Source organism: Melospiza georgiana, chromosome 10, assembly GCF_028018845.1.
Source record: "Melospiza georgiana isolate bMelGeo1 chromosome 10, bMelGeo1.pri, whole genome shotgun sequence".
NCBI lineage: Eukaryota > Metazoa > Chordata > Aves > Passeriformes > Passerellidae > Melospiza > Melospiza georgiana.
Genome location: NC_080439.1, coordinates 2,620,724 through 2,640,945, shown reverse-complemented (window position 1 = coordinate 2,640,945; position 20,222 = coordinate 2,620,724). Strand labels below are relative to the sequence as shown.

Genomic DNA, 20,222 nt, shown 5'->3' with positions numbered 1-20,222 from the left:
TATTCAGATTTTATCTGTAAAAATATCAGTTATGTGTGTTTGTAAAAATGACACCGTATCAAATCTTACAGGATGGGGTTTTATGAATTTTCAGTTTTTAGTATATTATACTTAAGGACCAGCACCTCTCCTGACTGAAGGACAGCTGGATGGGATGTAACGTTTAATAACTGCTTATTGTTTCATATTTATAAGGTTGCTCTTATAAAAGGACTTCAGCTTGAGCTGGGAAAATCTTACACAATCCAATGGACTCTAAAGATGAATTTCAATGAAAGATTTGATTGTCATCCTGGCCCTAATGCAACATTAGAAAAATGTCAACAACTTGGCTGTTCCTGGGAAGTAAGTCATTATTTCTCCAAACTAATTAGACAAAAAAAAGAAATAAAATCCAGAATAAAAGGATTTCCTTTGTGGTTCTTACAGAATAAAAGGGCTCTGGGAGATTTGTCAGGTTTCAATAAAATGGGCCTCAGCTGGACTGTACTGATGGAATTTATTTACCTCAGTAGCTGACAACCATTTAAATTCTACCACATTGTATCAGCAGTTGAGGAAAAATGAATATTTTTTTGAAAGATGAACAGAAATAATATTAGAGTTAATTAAAAACCAGAAGAGCATCTTCAGCTGCCCCTTCTGCCTCGGTGGCACCATGGCCTGCAAGGCTCACCCCCTTTGTGTCACTTTTGTGTCACCCAGGGACATTTTAAGTCAAATTAATTCCTCTGGATCTCAGTTTGACAGGGAATCCTTGAATTCCACAAAAAATCTTGATTCATTTGTAAACTTGTTTATATCTGCATCAAGGAGCTACTTCTAAACCTTCATCTCCAACATGAAGTTCTTAACCACGTGGTTTTATGTATTAATATTATCAATTATTAATAAACATGTGGGAGCAACATGGCCTGGTGGTGCTGAACTTCAGAGAGTGCCTCCAGCTAAATTATTCTCAGCTCTTCTAAATCTAAAATGCCCCTTTTGGGCCATTTGTATAGGAATGAAATCCAAAATTCAGTGCTGGCTGCTCCAGCACCAGCACCTGCTGAAGCAGTTGATGAGCTGCTCTGGTTTTGTTGCACTGCTAAAAGGATTTTTTTGTAATTTTGGACATTTGCAAATGTCAGGAGATCTCAGATGAGTAGGATGTAATTTTCACTGGATATATTAAGGATAATTTGTGTGAATAAAGCCAGTGAAAGATCTGCTCTGATGCTGCCTGAGTATGAAATGGGTTTTGGGTACATCTCCTTGAAGGCGGCCAGAGAGAAATGGGATTAAAAGGGACGAAGTTTGGGAATTCCCACAAGCCAAGATTAAACCATGCTGAGGGATTGATCTGAAGATCACAGAGATGGGGAAATTAAATCCTTCTTAATTGCACGAGGCTTCAGTTTCCTGACTGAACTATTTGTGCAGCCTTCACTGGATGGCTTCATTACACCTGAGTCAGCATAGAGACTATTCTGTGTTATTTCTTTATTCAGGATTCCATTAATTTCCCTCCCAATTCCACACTTGACACAGATCTGATTAAAAAAAGGATTCCATGCTAACACCTAATAAAAAAATCCAGCAGATTTGCTAACCTGAAACTCCTTTCTGTTTGCACCAGGAGACACCAAATCCAGATATTCCTTCCTGCTACTACAGCTCCAGCAATCCTTACCTGGTAGAGAAACTTGAGTATTCCGACACTGGAATTGTGGCCACCCTCAACCTGGATGACTCCAAGGTCAGGGCTAACGAGGCTCACACTGCCCCAATCAGCACCCTGCGCCTGGAGGTGAAATATCATCTCAACAACATGCTGCAGTTTAAGGTAAAGCCAGCCCAGAATCCCTCAAATGTTTTATTTATGGAAATTCAAAGGGCTTTTTATGGCCAAATTTATATTTCACAGACAGAAGCAGCTTTGTGTAAATATGCCTCTCCTTCTAAGAAATTATTATTGCTCTTAGCTTGAACTTTTTTTGTCCTAACATCCTAGCACTCAATTTTACGAAGAAATTACATGAATCAAAGGTATAATAGCAGTGTATGTGTGCAATGTCAACCAGGAACTTTGAAACTGAAAGTGTTTTGTTAATATGCAGGTAAATTTATCTGTAAGTGCTCTCATGACTCTACAGTTTATTTTTACATCCACCATTGCACTTCTACTCTAAAATTGTCCATGCACTGTTGTTTGACTGCAATTTATTGCCATGTGTTTAGCAATATTGAGCTAAGTGGTCAGACATCAAAAACTACCTTATATCAGCTTTCAAAATACAGAAAACCTGAAAAAGAATCCTAAAAGTTGACTGAAAGAAGAACTAGAAAATTATTTATCACGCTTGCAAAGTATATACACCTACGTACAAAGTATATACACCTACGTACAAAGTATATACAACGAAGTTTGTACACCTATATTCTGAATAGAAGTATATACTTTAAATTCATGTAGATAATTAGATGAGCCATGCATGATCCAAAACAAATCTTTAAGTTTGGTTGGTTGGTTGGGATTCTTTTGCCTCCCAACAAAATCCTGTGAAAGATCAAGACCATGCATTCGAAAGAAAATACCACAGCAGGTGTTGGAAATCTGAATCTGATCTAGATTTTGAAACAACTGGCTTGCTTAAATAAACTGATTTTTCTTCCCAGATCTATGATTACCAAAACCCACGGTACGAGGTCCCTGTGCCCCTGAACCTGCCCAGCTCCCCCTCGAGCTCGAGCCAGGAGCGGCTCTACGACGTCTCGGTGCAGATCAAACCCTTCGGGATCCAAGTGCGCCGCAAGAGCACGGGGACGGTCATGTAAGCCACTGCCACCCTTTCTTGGGAGTTTTTGCCACACGGTTTTGGTGGCTTTTTTTTCATGCCAAACCCTCTCTCTGTGCACGTGCTGGAGTGAAGAACACGCTGAAATGCGGCTCTGAAGGCTGCTCCTTGTGCACTCCCCGAGTTTTCTGGGAGGCAAAAGGATTTTCTGCAGTTCCTAAAATATTCCTTAGGTGACCACAGCACTGCTCATTAAGGATTGGCCTGACCACAGTTCATTAAGGATTGGCCGTTTGGGTCAGTTTGGGGAATAGTTAAGGAAAAAAAATAGAAGGAAGTGGTGTCCCAACTAACTCGAGATGGGTTTTGGTAACAACACAACAGATGAGTCTGGCAGGAGCTTCATTTTTCCTTGATTGAGTCAGAGCTAGAACACAGAGAACAGTTGAGTGTGTTAGGTTTTTTTATTCAAAAAGCTAGTTTTATTTAATTTTTTTAAGTACTCAAAACTTAATTGTGAATTGGGTTTCCTTTGCCAACCAGAATAATAATTCAACCTGCAATTGAAGCTCCTGGAATGACGAAATTCTCTGGCAGAGCCCACCAGGCTGCACTTTGATTTCTAACTGGAAAGATGCTGATTTATAATAAATGTGACCTGTGAATGCAGTTCCAGTGTGATCTGCACAGAAAGCTCAGTGAACTGTAAAAAGCACTTTGTTTACTATATTCCGTGTGGCTCCAGTGCTTGGTCTGGGAGAAAAATAGAATTGCAGTGTACTGCAATGCATTTTCTCTCTAAATTGTCAAAATACGATACAACTTGCTGGGCACGATGCCTGTGTGCTATTCCTTTTTGAAAGATAGAGGGTTTGGTGTCCCTAAACTCTTCAGCAATTCTTGCACACCCCCATTTCACCTCCTTTAAGTTTTTTTGATAACCCCAACAGTTTTAGCCCGCTTTTACTGAAGAGTGAGATCTCCAGAGAAAAAGGGTGGCTCAAAAGGAATTGTCTGCCAGAAACACGGCCCTGAGGTTGCTCTATTCTAATTTTCCCTTTCCTCTTCCCACTTCAGCTGGAACTCAGCCCTGCCCACCTTCACCTTCAGCGACATGTTCATCCAGATTTCCACCCGCTTGGCATCCCAGTACGTCTACGGCTTTGGGGAGCACGAGCACCGCAACTTCCGTCACAACATGAGCTGGAACACCTGGGGAATGTTCACCAGGGACCAGCCCCCAACTGTGAGTGGGCAAAGAAGAAGAAAATGTGATTTCTGAACCGTTCGGCACGACTTTAAAATCCAGTGGATGTCTGCTGGTGTTGAGCATTGGTTCTGAGTATATTTATCAGTTTACAACTTCGGATGGTGGCTCCATGGCAAATGTCTTCTGTAAACCCATTATTTGTGACCTGCAAGTACAATGTGAGGAGCTCAGGCCCTCAGACACATGTTGGAGGGTGACAGATGGCTTAGGAGTAGCAGCACGTTCCTCCTTTTTTTATTCTCCTCTCCTCATTGTTCTGAAAATTAGACATGAGTCAGAACAATTCCTGTTGCTTGGGGATTAATTTAGTACTTGCACAGGTAAAGCAGAAATCTTATCTCTGTTTATTTGTCTTATTTCCTACAAGATAGCAAATTTCCAATTATCAGGGAATGGCCAATGAAATAGCAGCAGCTAATTGTATCTCTAACTTCCAGTTCAGGCTGGAACACATTTTGAGAAAATTAAATATAATGTCACCAGCACCTCCTGAGCATGCAGACACCTGGTTCTGTTTGCAAAGAAGGGAAAGGTTTGTCCTGAGGAAGCACCTTCTCATTAGTGAAATTTAATTGCAGCAATACCTTTGTTTTCCTTCCTGCCTGAGCAGCCTAGACAAGCCTGACAAATTGTGAAGCTCCAGGTGACCTTCTGCAGGTCTGTTTTGTGGTTAGGGAGCATTTAGGTGCATAAATTTAAGTTTTATTTGCTATGTTTGGCAATTGTCCCATCTTTTATGAAATTTATTACCAAATGTTAATAAGCAAATGTTTGCAATGTTTTTCCAGTAAAATATATTTTATTTTATTTGCAGTACAAGTTGAATTCCTATGGTTTTCATCCATTTTATATGGCTCTTGAAGAAGATGGCAATGCCCACGGAGTTCTCTTGCTTAACAGCAATGCAATGGGTAAGAAAACCTTCATTTTACCTCATAAAATCATGGAATGATCTGGTTGGAAGGGACATTAAAGCTCATCCTGTTCCACCCGCCTGCAGGGACACCTCCCACTGTCCCAGGCTGCTCCAAGCCCTGTCCAAGCTGGCCTTGGGCACTTTTAGGGATCAAGGGACAGCCACAGCTGCTCTGGGCAACCTCAGGGCCTCACCCCCCCCTCACATGGAACAATTTCTTCCCAATATCCCACCTAAGCCTCCTCTCTGTCAGTCTGAAGCCATCCCCCTTGTCTGGTCCCTCCAGGCCAGTGTGAACTATCCCTCCCCATCCTCCTCCGCGTGCTCCATTTTTACAGCGAGTCTTTTGCACCGGCGGCAAATCCAGGCCTCCTTTTCTCCCTTCCTTCCCTCCACCTGCAGATGTGACCTTCCAGCCCACGCCTGCCCTGACCTACCGCACCATCGGAGGGATCCTCGACTTCTACATGGTGCTGGGCCCGACGCCCGAGCTCGTGGTTCAGGAGTACACCCAGGTGGGAGCCTGGCTGCTGCTGGGCCTTGGCGGCTCGGCTCGGCTTGGCTTCTCTTCCCCTCCTCACCACGAGCACCCTTTCCCCTCCGCAGCTGATCGGGCGCCCCGTCATGCCACCCTACTGGTCCCTGGGATTCCAGCTGTGCCGCTACGGGTACGCCAACGACTCCGAGGTCGCCCAGGTCGTGCAGGAGATGAAGGCGGCTCAGATTCCCCATGTACGTTGGCAGCAAATAACTCTGGGAGCAAATAACAAATAATTTGAGCTTTTGGCTTCGTAGCCAAAAGCTACGACTAAACTATGACTAAATCCATTTAAACGCTAAAGCAGTAACCCACCCAAAAACACCCCCGATGTGCTAGAGAAGAGCAGGTTTTGTGCCACGGACTCTGGGCTGTGTTAAAAGCTGCTTAATTTTCTCAATTATTCACACCAAAAAATGACAGAAAGGAGCAGTGATGAAGAAAAACCAGCAGGGAGAAAAATGAAGAGCGTAATTTCATTGCCATAATGCTTTGTGTCAAGTCAGCTGTGATTTGGCCCAGGTTGTTGTCGGGGTAGTAGGAATAGCACCTAATCCTAACAAAATTAGGCTATAAATTGAACGTGGATTCATTTTAAATATAATAATATCAATTATTCAATAGAGAACAGGTATTCCCATAGTTTCCTTAGAGCTATGGAAATATAGGTGCAGTTTCTGTGTACATATGTATAGACAAATCAATTTTTTTCTCTATTTTGTTATCAATTTCTCCCTTCAGTTTAGATGTAGCAGTGAAAAGTTTATTTTGGTTTGGACTTGCTCACAGATTGTGTAATATTCATTTAACAACTTCAGCCTGAAGTTACCACTGCTTCCAATTTTACACATTGAAAGTTCCATATTTTACTTATTTTGGCCAATTTTCAGTATTTGGCAAAAAAGAGGAGAAAATAATTTAAAATTAATTGTTGGGTTTTTTTTAACTGCAGGATGTCCAATATGTAGATATTGACTACATGGAAAGGAACCTGGACTTCACTCTTTCCCCACGTTTTGCTCGATTACCGGCTCTGGTCAACGAAATCAAAGCAGATGGAATGAGATTTATCATTATCCTGGTCAGTTTGGAATATAATTTTTAAATTCAAATGCAGCATCCCAAAATGGAGAATATATTCAATGTGAGTTTTGAGCCTAAGGGTAAAAGTGTTTCTATTTGTAGGATCCAGCTATTTCTGCGAATGAAACCAATTATCCTGCCTTCACCAGAGGTGTGGAGCAAGATATCTTTGTACAATGGCCTAATAGCAAAGAAATTTTATATTCCAAGGTACTGTCCAAGGATGAGTATTTAACTGTGTGTTGTTGGTGCTCAGCTTGTATTTAGTGTGGCTTGATTATTTTAAATATTCTTTGTCCCATTAGGTCTGGTCGTTTCTTCCCAATGTCCAAATCAATGAGTCACTGCCTCATGAAGACCAAGTAGAGGTAAATACTGACATGGTTTGGTTCTGGACTCAAATATAGACATTAATCAATTAAAATAGCAGCAACTGATAAATCTCATGGCAGGAATAAAGTGCAGAAACTGGTTTAGCCTTCCTAAAAGCCAAAAAAAATATAGAACAAGCAATTATTTTTTGTTGTGTTTTAATTTTTAATTTTTTTTTTTTTTTTTAATTCCAGAGTTTTAACTATGGAATACCTTCAGTCCTCTTACCTGTCTTGTTTTCCTTCTGTTTTTACAGAACTACGTATCCCATTGTGCTTTCCCAGACTTCTTCCGCAATGCCACAACGGAGTGGTACAAGAGGGAAATCCTGGAGGTTTACAACAATCCCGACCCCTTAAAAAGCCTCAAGTTTGATGGGCTGTGGACTGTAAGTGTGGAGATGCATCTGATTTCAGGATTGCTTTTCTCTGCCCGACACTGGTGGAGAGGGCCCCAGTTCCTGATTCCTAGTATCTGTGCTGCTCTGGCAAAAGTATCCTGTGCTAAATTCCCCTTAGGGAAATGTTGGACTTGATGATCCTGGAGGCTGTTCCCTTGAAACAAAGAATTGCTGAGTCACAGAATAGCCTGGGTTGGAAGAGATCTTAAAAATCTTCTATTCCCACTCCCTGCCATGGCAGGGACACCTTCCACTGTCCCAGGTTGCTCCAAGCCCCAGTGTCCAGCCTGGCCTTGGGCCAGGGGCAGCCCCAGCTGCTCTGGGAATCTGTGCCAGGGCCTGCCCACCCTCACAGAGAACAATTCCTGCCCAAAACCCCATCTAATCTTGCCCTCCTTCAGCTCAAAACCATCCCCCTTTTTCTATCACTCCATGCCCTCAAGGAAAGTCCTTTTCCTGCCTTTTTATGCAAGCTCCTTTATGGAACATGGGATTTCCAGCTAAGGCTCCCGAGGAACCCTGCAACGCTGCTTGTGTGTAATTCAGAATTTATGGAGTTCTGTAGCAAACTAAGGGGTTTTACTCTGTTTTTAGGACATGAATGAACCAGCAGCTTTTATGAATGGCGCCATGGGTGGCTGTAGGGACAACCTCCTGAATTATCCCCCCTACATGCCTCGTAAGTCTGATTCCTCCTTACAAGAGTTTTAGGTTTTTCTGGTTCCCAAATAAATTCTTATCTGGTATATGGGGCATAAAGGCTGAAATAAAGATGGATTTATAAACCCACAGATCCTCACTGATGTGGCCCTTTATTCCTGAGATTATGGGCACACTGCAAGCCCAGGCATTTCAGCAGGAGCTGTGCAGCACTTTGTAAAAAAAAGTTCTTTCCAGCTCCTCGCTGCATATGGATTTTGGTCCCTATTTTGTGTCTAAGTGCTTTGCTTGAGGCATGCCAGAGAATTGAGCTCTCTGTTTTTGCCCTTTTCTCAGATGAATAATGCAATTAATTAAATATTTAGAAAATATCCATGTGTCTCCTCTCATTACCATTTGTGTGAGCAGTCAAATGCTTGAAATGCTTCACTTTCTTAGCTCGGCTTTCCTGAAGTACTGTGTAAAGTAGTACTAATTAGGATTATTTATTAATGGTTTATTAGCATACTCTCGCTGCTTACTGTTGTATTCAGGTTTCATGAGTGGTTTCTCATGAATTTCCAGGAAATAAATATTCACACAGACAGATCATACCCCCATCACATCCATTTTTCTGTTTATGTGATTAGTGTGACAGCGTTCAAAAAGACTTGAAATATTTTCTGATCTACTCTGTTTATTCTTTGAGCCTCTGTAGTAAGAGCATCTGTAACTGAAGCATTAAAACATTCACAGGCTCAGATACCTGCATAGGAATACTGGAAATGTTCCATTTTGGAAATGCTGTTTTTATAATTATAAATAAGTGACAGGCTCAGCAACCTGCATAGGAATATTGTAAATATTCCATTTTTGAAAATGCTATTTTTATAATTATTAATAAATGACAGTATAAAGAGACTGAATGCCTAACAGATTATGAAAATTAAGAAAAAGTAATTCAAATGATTACAACATGATTAATAATAATAATAAATACATTTCTTCCCTCTCCACAAGATTTGGGATATAGGGATGTAGGATTAATCCACAAAACTCCATGCATGGAAGGTCAGCACTACCTCCCAGATGGGACCCCAGCCAGACACTACGACGTCCACAGCCTTTATGGATGGTCCCAAGCCAGACCCAGCCTGGAGTAAGTGCTTTGCATGTTCCGTGCTGCCTCCAGGATATATTTGATGCCTCAAGGAGTGGGAACAGAGGCTAGATGGAGTTAGGAGTAATAAAAGTGGATATTTATTGAAGTGCCTTCAGAGGCAACAGCCATGGCTCTGCTGGATGGCTCCAAGATGGGAGCAAAAGAGGGTTTGGTCACAAGATCTCACATTTTCATAAATTTTAGTCCATTTGCATATAGGAGTTAACTGTCCAATTAATAGCTTCAAATTATGAAGTTTCATCCTCCTTGCTTGCCTGCCTGCCCTCCTCTTCTCACGTTGTTCATGTTTTGGGCCTGCAGTTTGAACAGCTCCAGTTGCTGTTGGGAGCTGAATTTCCCTTTCTTATTCCTGTTATCCCAAAGTCACTCAGTGATGGGCTCAGCCTGGGGCAGGTCCCTCTTGGCTCTGTCAGAAAAGAGGAAACTCCAGAAGTTCCTCACCAGAGCCACCCCTGCCAAGACCTTGTTGTGCACACCCAGTGGAGCAGACAAGGATTTGATAGGAAAAGGGATATCACCATCGTTCCTGTGTTTTAAATATGAACTGTTTTCCGCTGTTTTGTGAGGCACTGCAACAGAAATCACTCCAGTAAATCTCACAGCTCACACAGATACTCTCACACTGGAAATTTATAGCAAATGTTATCTACAATATATATATATATACATGTGTTTCAGTCCCAAATTTATGTTTTGGCAGTAACCGAAGGGGTACTTGTGAAACTGAAGAAATGCGATAATTTATTTTGATACTAAACCACCCAAACAGAAAGATTATTTGCACACAAAACTCACAAAAGACTGTAACTGAGAAGTGAACATCAGTATTTTATGTAACCTGGTGTCATTTCAGTCCTCCATCCATTAGACACAGGAACTTTGGGATATTGCCTCAATGCTGTTCTTTTGTAATGAGGTTTTTGCATAGCCAGAGTCCCTATTAGCGAATACAGGAACTGTTTGGAGGTAAATGCAGCCTTTGTGACCTGAATAATTATTTTTCATGGATAGAGCTATGGAGCTGCTGCAGGGCTGAGGCTCCAGGCACTGAACACTCAGGTCCTGCTGATCCCTGAGCAGTTCTACACGTGACATTTGCTGTCTTCACTTTTGGAATTTTGGCTGCCACTTCCAAAGCATTATTGACACAGGAAAAGCAAGCAGAGAATTAAAGTGTTGGACAATATGTTATAAAGGAATAAAGGATCCCAGGAAAGTTACTGTTTGTCTTGGAGGAAATAATTGTGGCACATTAGTCTGGTTTAATTGCTGTGGTAATTTAAGTGACTTGTGCATCTTTGCTGTAATTATGGTGTCACTAAAGCTGCAAATCCTATAGAAAAATAAGCAAATAGTGCCTTATTGAAGCAGCAGTTTGGGCAATTATGGGGCTCTCACGCTGGAGAGCAGTGGGACTTAATCAGGATGATTTTCTGACTAATATTCATATTGATATCCTGTCACCTTGGTCTTTCAGAAGGGACTAAAATCCCTGACCCTTTTTTTTTTTATTTCAGCAGCTTTTAATCAACTAAACTTATCCTGAGAGGTCCAATATTCCTGCTACCTCTGTTTTCACTCTTGTGAGCCTTTTGGTTTGATTTCTGCTAAATTATTTCCGACTGTTGCTTCGACTTTTTGGGTACTTTAAGAAAGGATTGACGTACCCTCGCGCATGTTGTGGAGCGCTTAGAAAAGTTTTGCCACGTTCCTATTTTCCCCCAGAGGACTTAGCCTGAGCTGGAAAACTCCTTTTTAATCCCTCACGTTTCCCAGTTCTCTTTGCAACTGAGTTTGGCCAGCTTTGCTGGGATTGTGTCTGGATCGTGCAGAATTGCCACAAAAAGCACGAAAGGGCGGATGTTTATGACGCAGCCCTTCACTGGGATAACACAAACCCAGATATTTCCTCCCAGGGGCTCTCCTGCAGTAAGCTCTGGTGCAGTGTTTCTCCTGTAAGCCGTTTCTGTGCCGTTCCCAACGCAGGGCTCTGCGAGCTGCCACGCAGGAGCGCGGCATCGTCATCAGCCGCTCCACGTACCCCAGCAGCGGCAGATGGGTGGGACACTGGCTGGGGGACAACACGGCAGCCTGGGACCAGCTGCACAAATCCATCATTGGTACGTGCCAGGGAAAGGGGCTGCATGCCTGGGAGCACCCAGTCACGGAATGGTTTGGGTTGGGAGGGACCTCAGAGCCCTAAATCCAGTTCTGGCAGGGACACCGTGCACACGTCAGGCTCCTCCAAGCATTATCCAACCTGGCTTTGCTTCTCCTTCACCTCCTTGCTTGTTGTATTCCTGGGATTTTTAGCTGGAAAAATCTGTTCAACAAGCAGAATTTGTGGTCAATTCCTTTTTCGTTCTTTCTTCTTACTTCCTTCTGTACCAGGTGCTGGGAACTCCTTGAATTCCCTTGGGATCAGGCCCTTCCATGCCCTGTGTCCTGCCACTCATTTTTTGTTCTTTGCTCCTGTTCACCCACATTCCATCTCCTTCTGTAGCAGGAAAACACAACACATTAGAGAAATTGTGGGGCTTGGATTTGTTTTTTTCTCTTCTGAATCAGTAGTGTAATAAACACTGTCTATGCAACAAAAATGTAAAAAAAAACCCAGCGAGTAACTCCAATTTATTTCTCTTTTCAGGCATGATGGAGTTCAGTCTCTTTGGAATATCTTATGTAAGCTAATGAGTTATTAACTTCTATTTAATTACCGTGATGCTGTACATGATAATACAGTTTTCCATTTGGATTATTCTGAATATTTCAGACAGGAGCTGATATCTGTGGCTTCTTCAAAGACTCACAGTATGAGTTGTGTGTCCGCTGGATGCAGCTGGGTGCCTTTTACCCATTTTCCAGGAATCACAATGAGAAAGGAACACGGGTGAGTTTCAATTTTTTAATAGTTCTTAGCAGCTGGGCCTTTGCAACACACAGGCAAAATCAGACAGAAAATTGCACAACTGCCCTGGCTCAAAAAAAAAAAAATATTCCAAGTCAAATGGAGAAAAGCACAACACTTTTGGCGCTTTATCAAATGAAAATTGTCATCGTTTCTATACTGGCTCTGCTGTAAGCCTCCCCATTGTGCCCACAGAGGGGCTGCTCTGGGATTTGGGCACTTGAAGGAAGCCCCTTCTAACTTTGCTTTCACTGAATCTGAACTCTGCATATTTTCCCCTCTGTGCCATTTGGATTTCAATGAGCTACAGAGGAGCTAAAATGGAGATTTTATGGCAACTGACCTCGGTGCTCTCGGCCCTAATTGCCCATAATTATAGAACAAATGAGAAAATGGGGCAGTGTAATAAGATGCTGGAGTGAGACTCAGGAATTTGTGTGCTCTGCCTGTTTGCCACCATCAGATATTGTATTTCTGCTGAAAGGAAAGGGAAATAATTGCCTAAATGTAGGCTAAGGAGTGGAGTGGAGAAAGCTGTAAAACAAGATAACTGGGAGAATGAAAAAAAGGAAACAGCACTTGTGTTGCAGGGAAAGCTTCAGGTCCAGCAGAGTGGAGCTGTTTAGATGGCAAATATCTAATGGATTAAAGTCTCCTTTTCAAAGGCAGCTGCTTTATCTCACAGCACACACCTTCCACAGGCCCTGAAAGCCTCAAAATGCAGATTCAGGGTTATCGTGGTGCTTCCAGCCCTGCCCAATTTGCCAAGGTATTGTTCCTACATTTAATAAAGACTTGAGGCTCTCCTGACACCAGTCCTTGGTGCCTCGGGCTCCTGGGTGATGTGCCCTGGGACGTGTCACACCTTGGGGACACTTTGCATTAAACATTCTTACTGTTTCCCCTGGGTTTTTATCAGCTTTCCTCTTTCTAGTTCCCCTCCTGGGGCTGACAGTGACAGCCACAGTTTTCACTTGCTCCTGAGGTGAAGAATAAACAAATGAAGATGCTCTGCTTCAGACAGGAAATTCCCTCGGTTTGTTTGGCTGTGTGGATTTGCTTTTTTTAGCTTTCTCACGCAGTCCAACCCAGCTTCTCTAACAACACTCCCTTTCAGAGGCAAGATCCTGCTTCCTGGGATGAAGCTTTTGAAGACATGTCCAGGAATGTGCTGAACATAAGATACACCCTGTTACCTTACCTCTACACCTTGCTGCACGACGCCCACGCCGATGGCAGCACCGTGGTCCGCCCCGTTCTCCACGAGTAAGTGCAATTCCCCTGCTCTCCTCACCAAGAATTCCCATTAAAACTCCTCCAGTTGTGACCCCCTAACAACAGAGTTGTCTCTTTGTTACAGCATTCACCCTTCAATCAAAAAATACCAAGTCTTGGCTGGGAAAAATGGAGATTTTGCATGTAGTGACTTACTTTTTACAAAGCTCAGAAAGCAGTGGCTCAAATTAAAAAGTCTGTCCCAGTCTGTCCAAGATTTTATTACTGTAAATAATAAGTGCAAGACTTTTAGAGTTTTGTTGTCCCAATGTACTGAAAAGCAAAAGCAGAGAAATGGACCAAACCCCCTAAATATAAGCACTAAGTTTCATTTCTCTGAGTGTCACATCAGGGTCTTTGTGCAGCCATTAACTGATCTCTGAATTATTAACAGCAATAATGAGGAAACAGATCCTAGAAAAGAGAGTAGGTGAAATTAGTGCCAGAAGGGTGTTCAAGGAGGAGCTCTCTGGGAAAGCTCAGCTCTGGCTTCTCCTCCTGGCAGGTTTGTGGGAGACAGGACCACGTGGGACATCGACGAGCAGTTCCTCTGGGGTCCTGCCCTGCTCATCAGCCCTGTGATGAGAGAGGTGAGCTCTTAAACTTATTTATTACTGAAAGGCAGTTTAACTAAGCTTCACTTTTTGATCTGAGGTGCCTAAAATTTGTGTGTTTACCTGCAGAATGATCGGAGTGTGGTGGCTTACTTCCCCGATGCCCGCTGGTATGATTACCACACAGTAAGTCATCCTAAAAAAATTGTATTTTAAAACTTGGGTTTTCTGTCTTTTCACAGTGCTGAGCATGGCAGGGAGGTGGGAACACCCTGCCTAATTTGCATTTAATGTAAGTTCTTAGAAATATAAAAAGAAATAATAAAAATCCTTGATTCCTTCATAATAATGTATAATAACATGACCAGAGTTATGAGAAATGAAAAGGCAAAGTTAATACCTTTAATTTAGAATTCTTTTCACTTTTTGTAACCCTCAAATGATACACAGAAGGTTTTTGTAATGGAATGCTCTAACAAAGAAAGAAAAAACCAGATTTAGCTGTGTAATTTTTCCAGGAAAATAATAAAAGATTTGGAGATAGGAAGAGCAGGATCAAAACTCCCTTCATTAATCACAGGTTTGCGTTTCACCTGCTTGGCCCCTTTGGTTCAGCTGCCATCACCCATGGTCAGGCCTGGCTTTTTTACACCCAAAATTTCAGGGTTTCTCTTATTAACAGTTACTCCTGTAGTAACAACTCCTAATTAACCTGTCTAGAGAAATATTACATTTTATTCTGAAGGAAAACTCTGTAAAAACTCCTATTTTTTTGTCCACAGAACTCAGATACTGGCTTTAGGAAACAATTCCAAAATCTATCGGCTCCTTTGGATCACATCAACCTGCACATCCGAGGTGGATACATCCTGCCTTGGCAAGCACCTGCTAGAACAACTGCTTTCAGGTAGGAACAAGTGAAAATTTTGAATTTTATTTGTCTTTTTGCTGGTTTTTGGTTTTGTTTGCTGGTTTTGTTTTTTTTTTCCTAACGGTCTTTAGTAGTATGGGATGGGAAGATGGCTGTGGGAGGCCAGTTGGGTGGTACATGACTTTTCTGGAAAGGAATTACCATTTGGGGAATACGGAATGTGAGCAGCTGAGGGAACTGAGAGGAAATTGTGTTTGCACAGCCGGAAGAACCCGATGGGACTCACGGTGGCCCTGGATGATGCTCAGTCTGCAGCAGGACACCTCTACTGGGACGATGGGGTTCGCATTGGTATGGCCAGCCCTTCTTCCCTCCCTAAAACCCTTTTTATTGCTGGATACTGCCAAGGGAGGCTCCATCCCTGGGGACATTCAAAGCCCCAGTTCAAGCAGACAAAACCAAACCCACGGATAGGATGTGAAGTGGGGAGAGAGGGAGCAAACTGGGGTCGAAGGGATGGACTTGGCCAAGACCATTTCTGGGGCACAGATCTGAACTCACCTTCAGAGCAAAACTGAAATGAAACCTGCAGGCCAACTTTACAGAAACATGATCCTTCCTGACTGAAGCCACACCACGCTGTGATTTATTAATTAATGTGCTGTATAAATGAGCTGGTGCCCTGGGCCTGAGGAAAGGCAGGTAACAAAGATTCCTCCTCAAACCTGTGGGAACCATCAGCACAGATCGTGTGAGAGGCTCTCATTAATTTCCTCAACATGGCTAAATTTAAGCTGTCTTCAGGTGAGAGACACTGAGCTGGCATTTCTCCTCCCCACCCAGAGAGCACTACCCTTGCAATAACAATTCCCACCAGGAATGCAGGAAATGTGCCCTGCATGGGGACCTGGAGGTGGATGTGGAGGTGCTTCACAGCCTCTCCCAGCACTGGAATCCAGAAAGGATGGCCACATTTAGGGAAAGCTGGTGATAAATGGAATTTGGGTAGAGCATCTCCCAGGGTAGCAGTGCCAGGAGTGTGGGAAGGCAGGACAGGAGCCCCAGAGGGCAGTGACAGCTGAACCACAGCACTGGGGAAACACCAGCAGGGACTCGGAGAGGCAGCACCTCCATCAGGTGTCACCTGGAATTGTCACCTGGCCATGGAGGGGGATGTGGAAATGACTCTTCATTCCTTCAATGTTTCAAACAAACATTTTTCTCCTCATCTAAACTCCCCTGATCTCCCTAGTGCTGTTTCTTTGCCTGCTTTTATATCTCACCCCTAAAATGTTCTCCTTTTATCCTCATTTCAGCTTTACATACACTGCAAGTATTTTATGTCTAATGGCATTCATCTCCTGGAAATGCACAACTTCTCTCTATTTACATATAAATACATCCCTTGTATTTGTAAGCTGTCAGTGGACAGAAATTTTGATAATGTGTTAAATGAGGTGGCCAGCAAAAGACATTTTATTCAATTTCTTTCATTCTTTCTTTTTCACAGATGCATATGAAGATGGTGTTTACCTGCTGACATCATTTACTGCTAAGCAGGTAATCACATTAGCTCATATTTATTTAATAGTCCCTTCAGGTGATTTTTTTAATATTTTTAACTTTTTTTTATATTTTTAACTATGGGTATTTCAATTTGAGTATTCCTAATGTCTGTGTATCCCAACCTTATACTAAATTGTGCTAGGCTACAAGAAATGTGATTAAATTGTGTTAAGAATGAATTTATGAGTGAACCTGAAGAGTATTGTTAAGCACAATTGTCAGATTTCATTTCCATAACCAGTGGAATATCTGGAAATAAATTAGGCTCTAATTACAGGGACTTTTGGCTTAAAAGAAAAGCTCTTTCTATTGCAGGAGAAAACACACTTTCTTATTTCATTATTTTCCAGTGTGCCACAATGTCTTCTAATTTTATCCACACTGTTCTTTCTTCTCATCTAATTCTGTCTTTGTCAAATAAAAGGGTGTTAATTGCTGAGGAAAGGGGTTTGTTTTGCTAACACTCAATATTTGCAGTTGTAAGGAGATTATAAAATAAAAGCACCTTTCCCTGCTCTTACAAAAACCTCCTAAGGAAAAACCTAATTAAAGAGGTCTTGAATCAACCAACAGTGAGAAACACTCACCCTCTGAGCACCAAATACATGGGATTATGTCACAGCACTTTTGGGCATCCTAAAGAAATCCAAAATCTACTTAAAATCCCAGAAACTGAATGAGGGGGGGCTGTGAGTGCTGAGGGAAGGGATGGGGAGGCAGGAGCTGTTCTGGGAGGGAAAGAGCAGGAGGAGAAGAGGCTGGAGCAGCTCTTGGAGCACCTGGGAGGTGACACAGGGCAGGGAAGGAGGGCTTTGTCCTGCAGCTCTTGCTGCCCTGCCAGGGATTGAGAATTTCTTGTTCTTCACTCCTCAAATCAATCAGCTGAGTGGCAATTAAAGCACAGCAGAGCCCAGGTTAACAAAGTGGAGAAAAGCTTTCAGCATCTGAAAAATAAATAACACCACACAGGTATTAGGGAATAAAAATTGAGAAAAAAACCAAACCTGGGGCGAGGATATCAAATGGAAAGCTGAAGTGGGCTTCCCAGAATTAGAGAATGGTTTGGGTTGGGAGGGACACAAAAATCCTCTCATTCCATGGCAGGGACACCTTCCACTGTCCCAGCTGCTCTGGATTTGTACCAGCCTTATCCCAATCTCTGATATATTTGCCTTTCCCTCTTCCTTCCAGAACGCTCTGGAGATCACAGTTACACACCAGAATTACACGGACCCCAACAACCTGATGTTCACTGAGGTCAGGGTCCTGGGGGTGCCCAGGAACGTCACTCAGGTGACAGTGACACAGAACGGGGCAGCAGTCCCATCCAAGCACCAGCACGGCTATAGCAGCAACAAGGTGAGATGCTGCTGCAAGGGTTAAAAACCTGCATTTGTGCTCTTAAACCTCTGCAGGTTTAAAATATTTAAAGTATTTTTACTTACCATATTTAAGACATATATATATATATTTTTAGCATATTAAAATTTTTATTAGCATTTTAAAAATATTTATATATTTACCAATGCTGCTGGAAGGGTTAAAAACCTGCATTTGTGCTCTTAAACCTCTGCAGATTTAAAATATTTAAAGTATTTTTACTTACCATATTTAAGAAATATAGATATATATATTTTTTAGCATATTAAAATTTTTGTTAGCATTTTAAAAATATTTATATATTTACCAAATTTTAAAATATTTTACTTACCGTATTTTAAATATATATATTTAGCATATTTAAAATTTTATAATAGTCGATTTAAAATATTTACTATATTAAAAATATTGTTACTTACCATATTTTACATATCTGTATATTTAGCGTATTTAAAATATTTATATATTTAACATATTTAAAATATTTATATATTTGCCATATTTAAAATATTTTGCTCGCCATATTTAAAATATTTATATATTTATCATATTTAAAATATTTATATATTTACCAAATTTAAAATATTTAACTTACTATATTTTATATATATTTAGCATATTTAAAAATTTTATAATGGCCTATTTAAAATATTTATATATTTACCATATTTTAAAAAAATTACTTACCATATTTAAAATATTTATATATTTACCATATTAAAAATATTTTTATTTACCATATTTTAAAAATATATATTTAGCGTATTTAAAATGCTTATATTAGCCTATTTAAAATATTTATATATTTACCATTTAAAAAGTTTTATTTACCATATTTAAAAATATATATTTATCATATTAAAATTTTTGCATTTGCCTATTTAAAATATTTATATTTACCATATTTAATATATCTTACTTGCCATATTTGTATATTTACCATATCTAAAATATTTACCATATTTAAATATTTGTATGTTTACCATATTTTAAAAATCTATCTACTTAGCATATTTGGAATTTTTATATTAGCATATTTAAAATATTTACCATATTTAAAAATGCAAGTATTTACCATATTTAAAATACACATCTATTGACCATATTTAAAATAAACCATATTTCAGAAAGAGGCACAGGCTGCCATCAGGTAATGGTATTTTAATATCATTTAATGCCATTTTTGGCAATGGATTTTGTTCCCCAACTGCTCCTTGCAACCTGGGAGATGTGACAGGAGAAAAACCTGCTCTGAGATTCTGCTGATGACTTTTTGATGGAAAAAAAATTCATATGCACTGTTGAATTGCAATGTATTTCAAGTTTTTCTACTTTAAAAATTTCTGTTTTTAAAAAACAAAAGGAACCTCAGCTCTAAAAGAGCCCGTGGGTGAAGGAAGGGATCAGAGAGTCAAGGTCAGACTCCCAAATCTGTGCTGGTTAAACTGTGTGTGTAGTGATATATAAACAAATGTAAATAAAAAAAGGGAAATAAATTCTTGCTGTTTAAAATGAGAATCCAGTTTCTCCCTGGAACACAGAAAACACCGTGGATCTTCAGGGCTCAGTTACTAAATGTGCATTTTGTGCGTTTTATCCACAGGTCCTGAAAATCACCAATCTCCAGCTGACACTGGGCCAGAACTACACCCTGCAGTGGAGCTTGGAAGGACAATAAAATCGGCCACACCTCTGCATTTTCCCATACTTTTAAAACCACTTTTCAATTGCCAAAGTGCTTTTTTGTCACCCTGGAATGCTTTTTCCCTTCCCAACACAGCAGTACAGTTCACAGCCAGGTGTTCTGTGTACAAAGCAGCCACGAGCTAGCAGAGCCAGCTGAGGATAAAGTTCATCTTTCAGAGTGAGAACTGAAGGGGAAAACTCTGTTTTTTAGAGTAGAATTCCTGTCTGACTTCATATCTGATTAATTTTGTAAAAAAGATGCAGTTGATGTTACCAAAGTGGATTTGAAGCTGTAATTTTGCCTATATTTAACTTCCATCCTAATTTTAATTATACCCATGCAGGTCATTATTATGGAGAATTTAAGGCCAGATAAAGTAGAAGCAAATGTTTTGAGATGACTGATTTAGCATGAAATGATGTTTCAAGATGTTGGTCCATAAAATATTCAGATACTTGAAAGAATAATTTGAAGTTGATGGGTTGTATGACTTCAGATTTGTGCTCCCTGTGTTTTAACTTGAAGTTGTAGAATAAAACCTGAAATTTTAAGGTTAATTAATGAATGTTGGTCTCTGTTTATTTCACTGAAGGAAATGTTGTTGTTACTGTGTGTTTACCATAATAATAATTCACATTAAAGCCTCCTTTTATCCCAAGAGTGCAGCATATGAACTGAAGAGACTGGGAAAACATATTTACAATTAAATTTGATGGGAATAAATACTGCAGGAGGTAGTGGCAATCTCCAGTGACTGAGCTTTACATTCATTTCAAGGATTGTTCTTTGCTTTGAAATTC

At 40.7% G+C, this 20,222-nt stretch overlaps 1 protein-coding gene across 1 annotated transcript in view; it reads left to right on the top strand.

Moving 5' to 3' along the window:
• The window catches only part of SI (sucrase-isomaltase), a 45,246-nt gene extending 25,379 nt beyond the window's left edge, over positions 1-19,867 (top strand). Inside the window, exons 25-48 of the mRNA XM_058030985.1 lie at positions 196-345; positions 1,622-1,828; positions 2,662-2,816; positions 3,858-4,026; positions 4,865-4,961; positions 5,369-5,481; positions 5,573-5,698; positions 6,457-6,585; positions 6,690-6,797; positions 6,893-6,955; positions 7,216-7,347; positions 7,954-8,038; positions 9,019-9,157; positions 11,168-11,301; positions 11,829-11,863; positions 11,955-12,071; positions 13,207-13,355; positions 13,870-13,954; positions 14,048-14,104; positions 14,701-14,825; positions 15,052-15,140; positions 16,300-16,349; positions 17,547-17,714; positions 19,339-19,867. Coding sequence (XP_057886968.1) covers positions 196-345; positions 1,622-1,828; positions 2,662-2,816; positions 3,858-4,026; positions 4,865-4,961; positions 5,369-5,481; positions 5,573-5,698; positions 6,457-6,585; positions 6,690-6,797; positions 6,893-6,955; positions 7,216-7,347; positions 7,954-8,038; positions 9,019-9,157; positions 11,168-11,301; positions 11,829-11,863; positions 11,955-12,071; positions 13,207-13,355; positions 13,870-13,954; positions 14,048-14,104; positions 14,701-14,825; positions 15,052-15,140; positions 16,300-16,349; positions 17,547-17,714; positions 19,339-19,413 — 2,757 coding nt within the window. The 3' untranslated portion in view covers positions 19,414-19,867. The remainder of the gene's footprint in view (positions 1-195; positions 346-1,621; positions 1,829-2,661; positions 2,817-3,857; positions 4,027-4,864; positions 4,962-5,368; positions 5,482-5,572; positions 5,699-6,456; positions 6,586-6,689; positions 6,798-6,892; positions 6,956-7,215; positions 7,348-7,953; positions 8,039-9,018; positions 9,158-11,167; positions 11,302-11,828; positions 11,864-11,954; positions 12,072-13,206; positions 13,356-13,869; positions 13,955-14,047; positions 14,105-14,700; positions 14,826-15,051; positions 15,141-16,299; positions 16,350-17,546; positions 17,715-19,338) is intronic.
• The last annotated feature ends 355 nt before the right edge of the window (positions 19,868-20,222 follow it).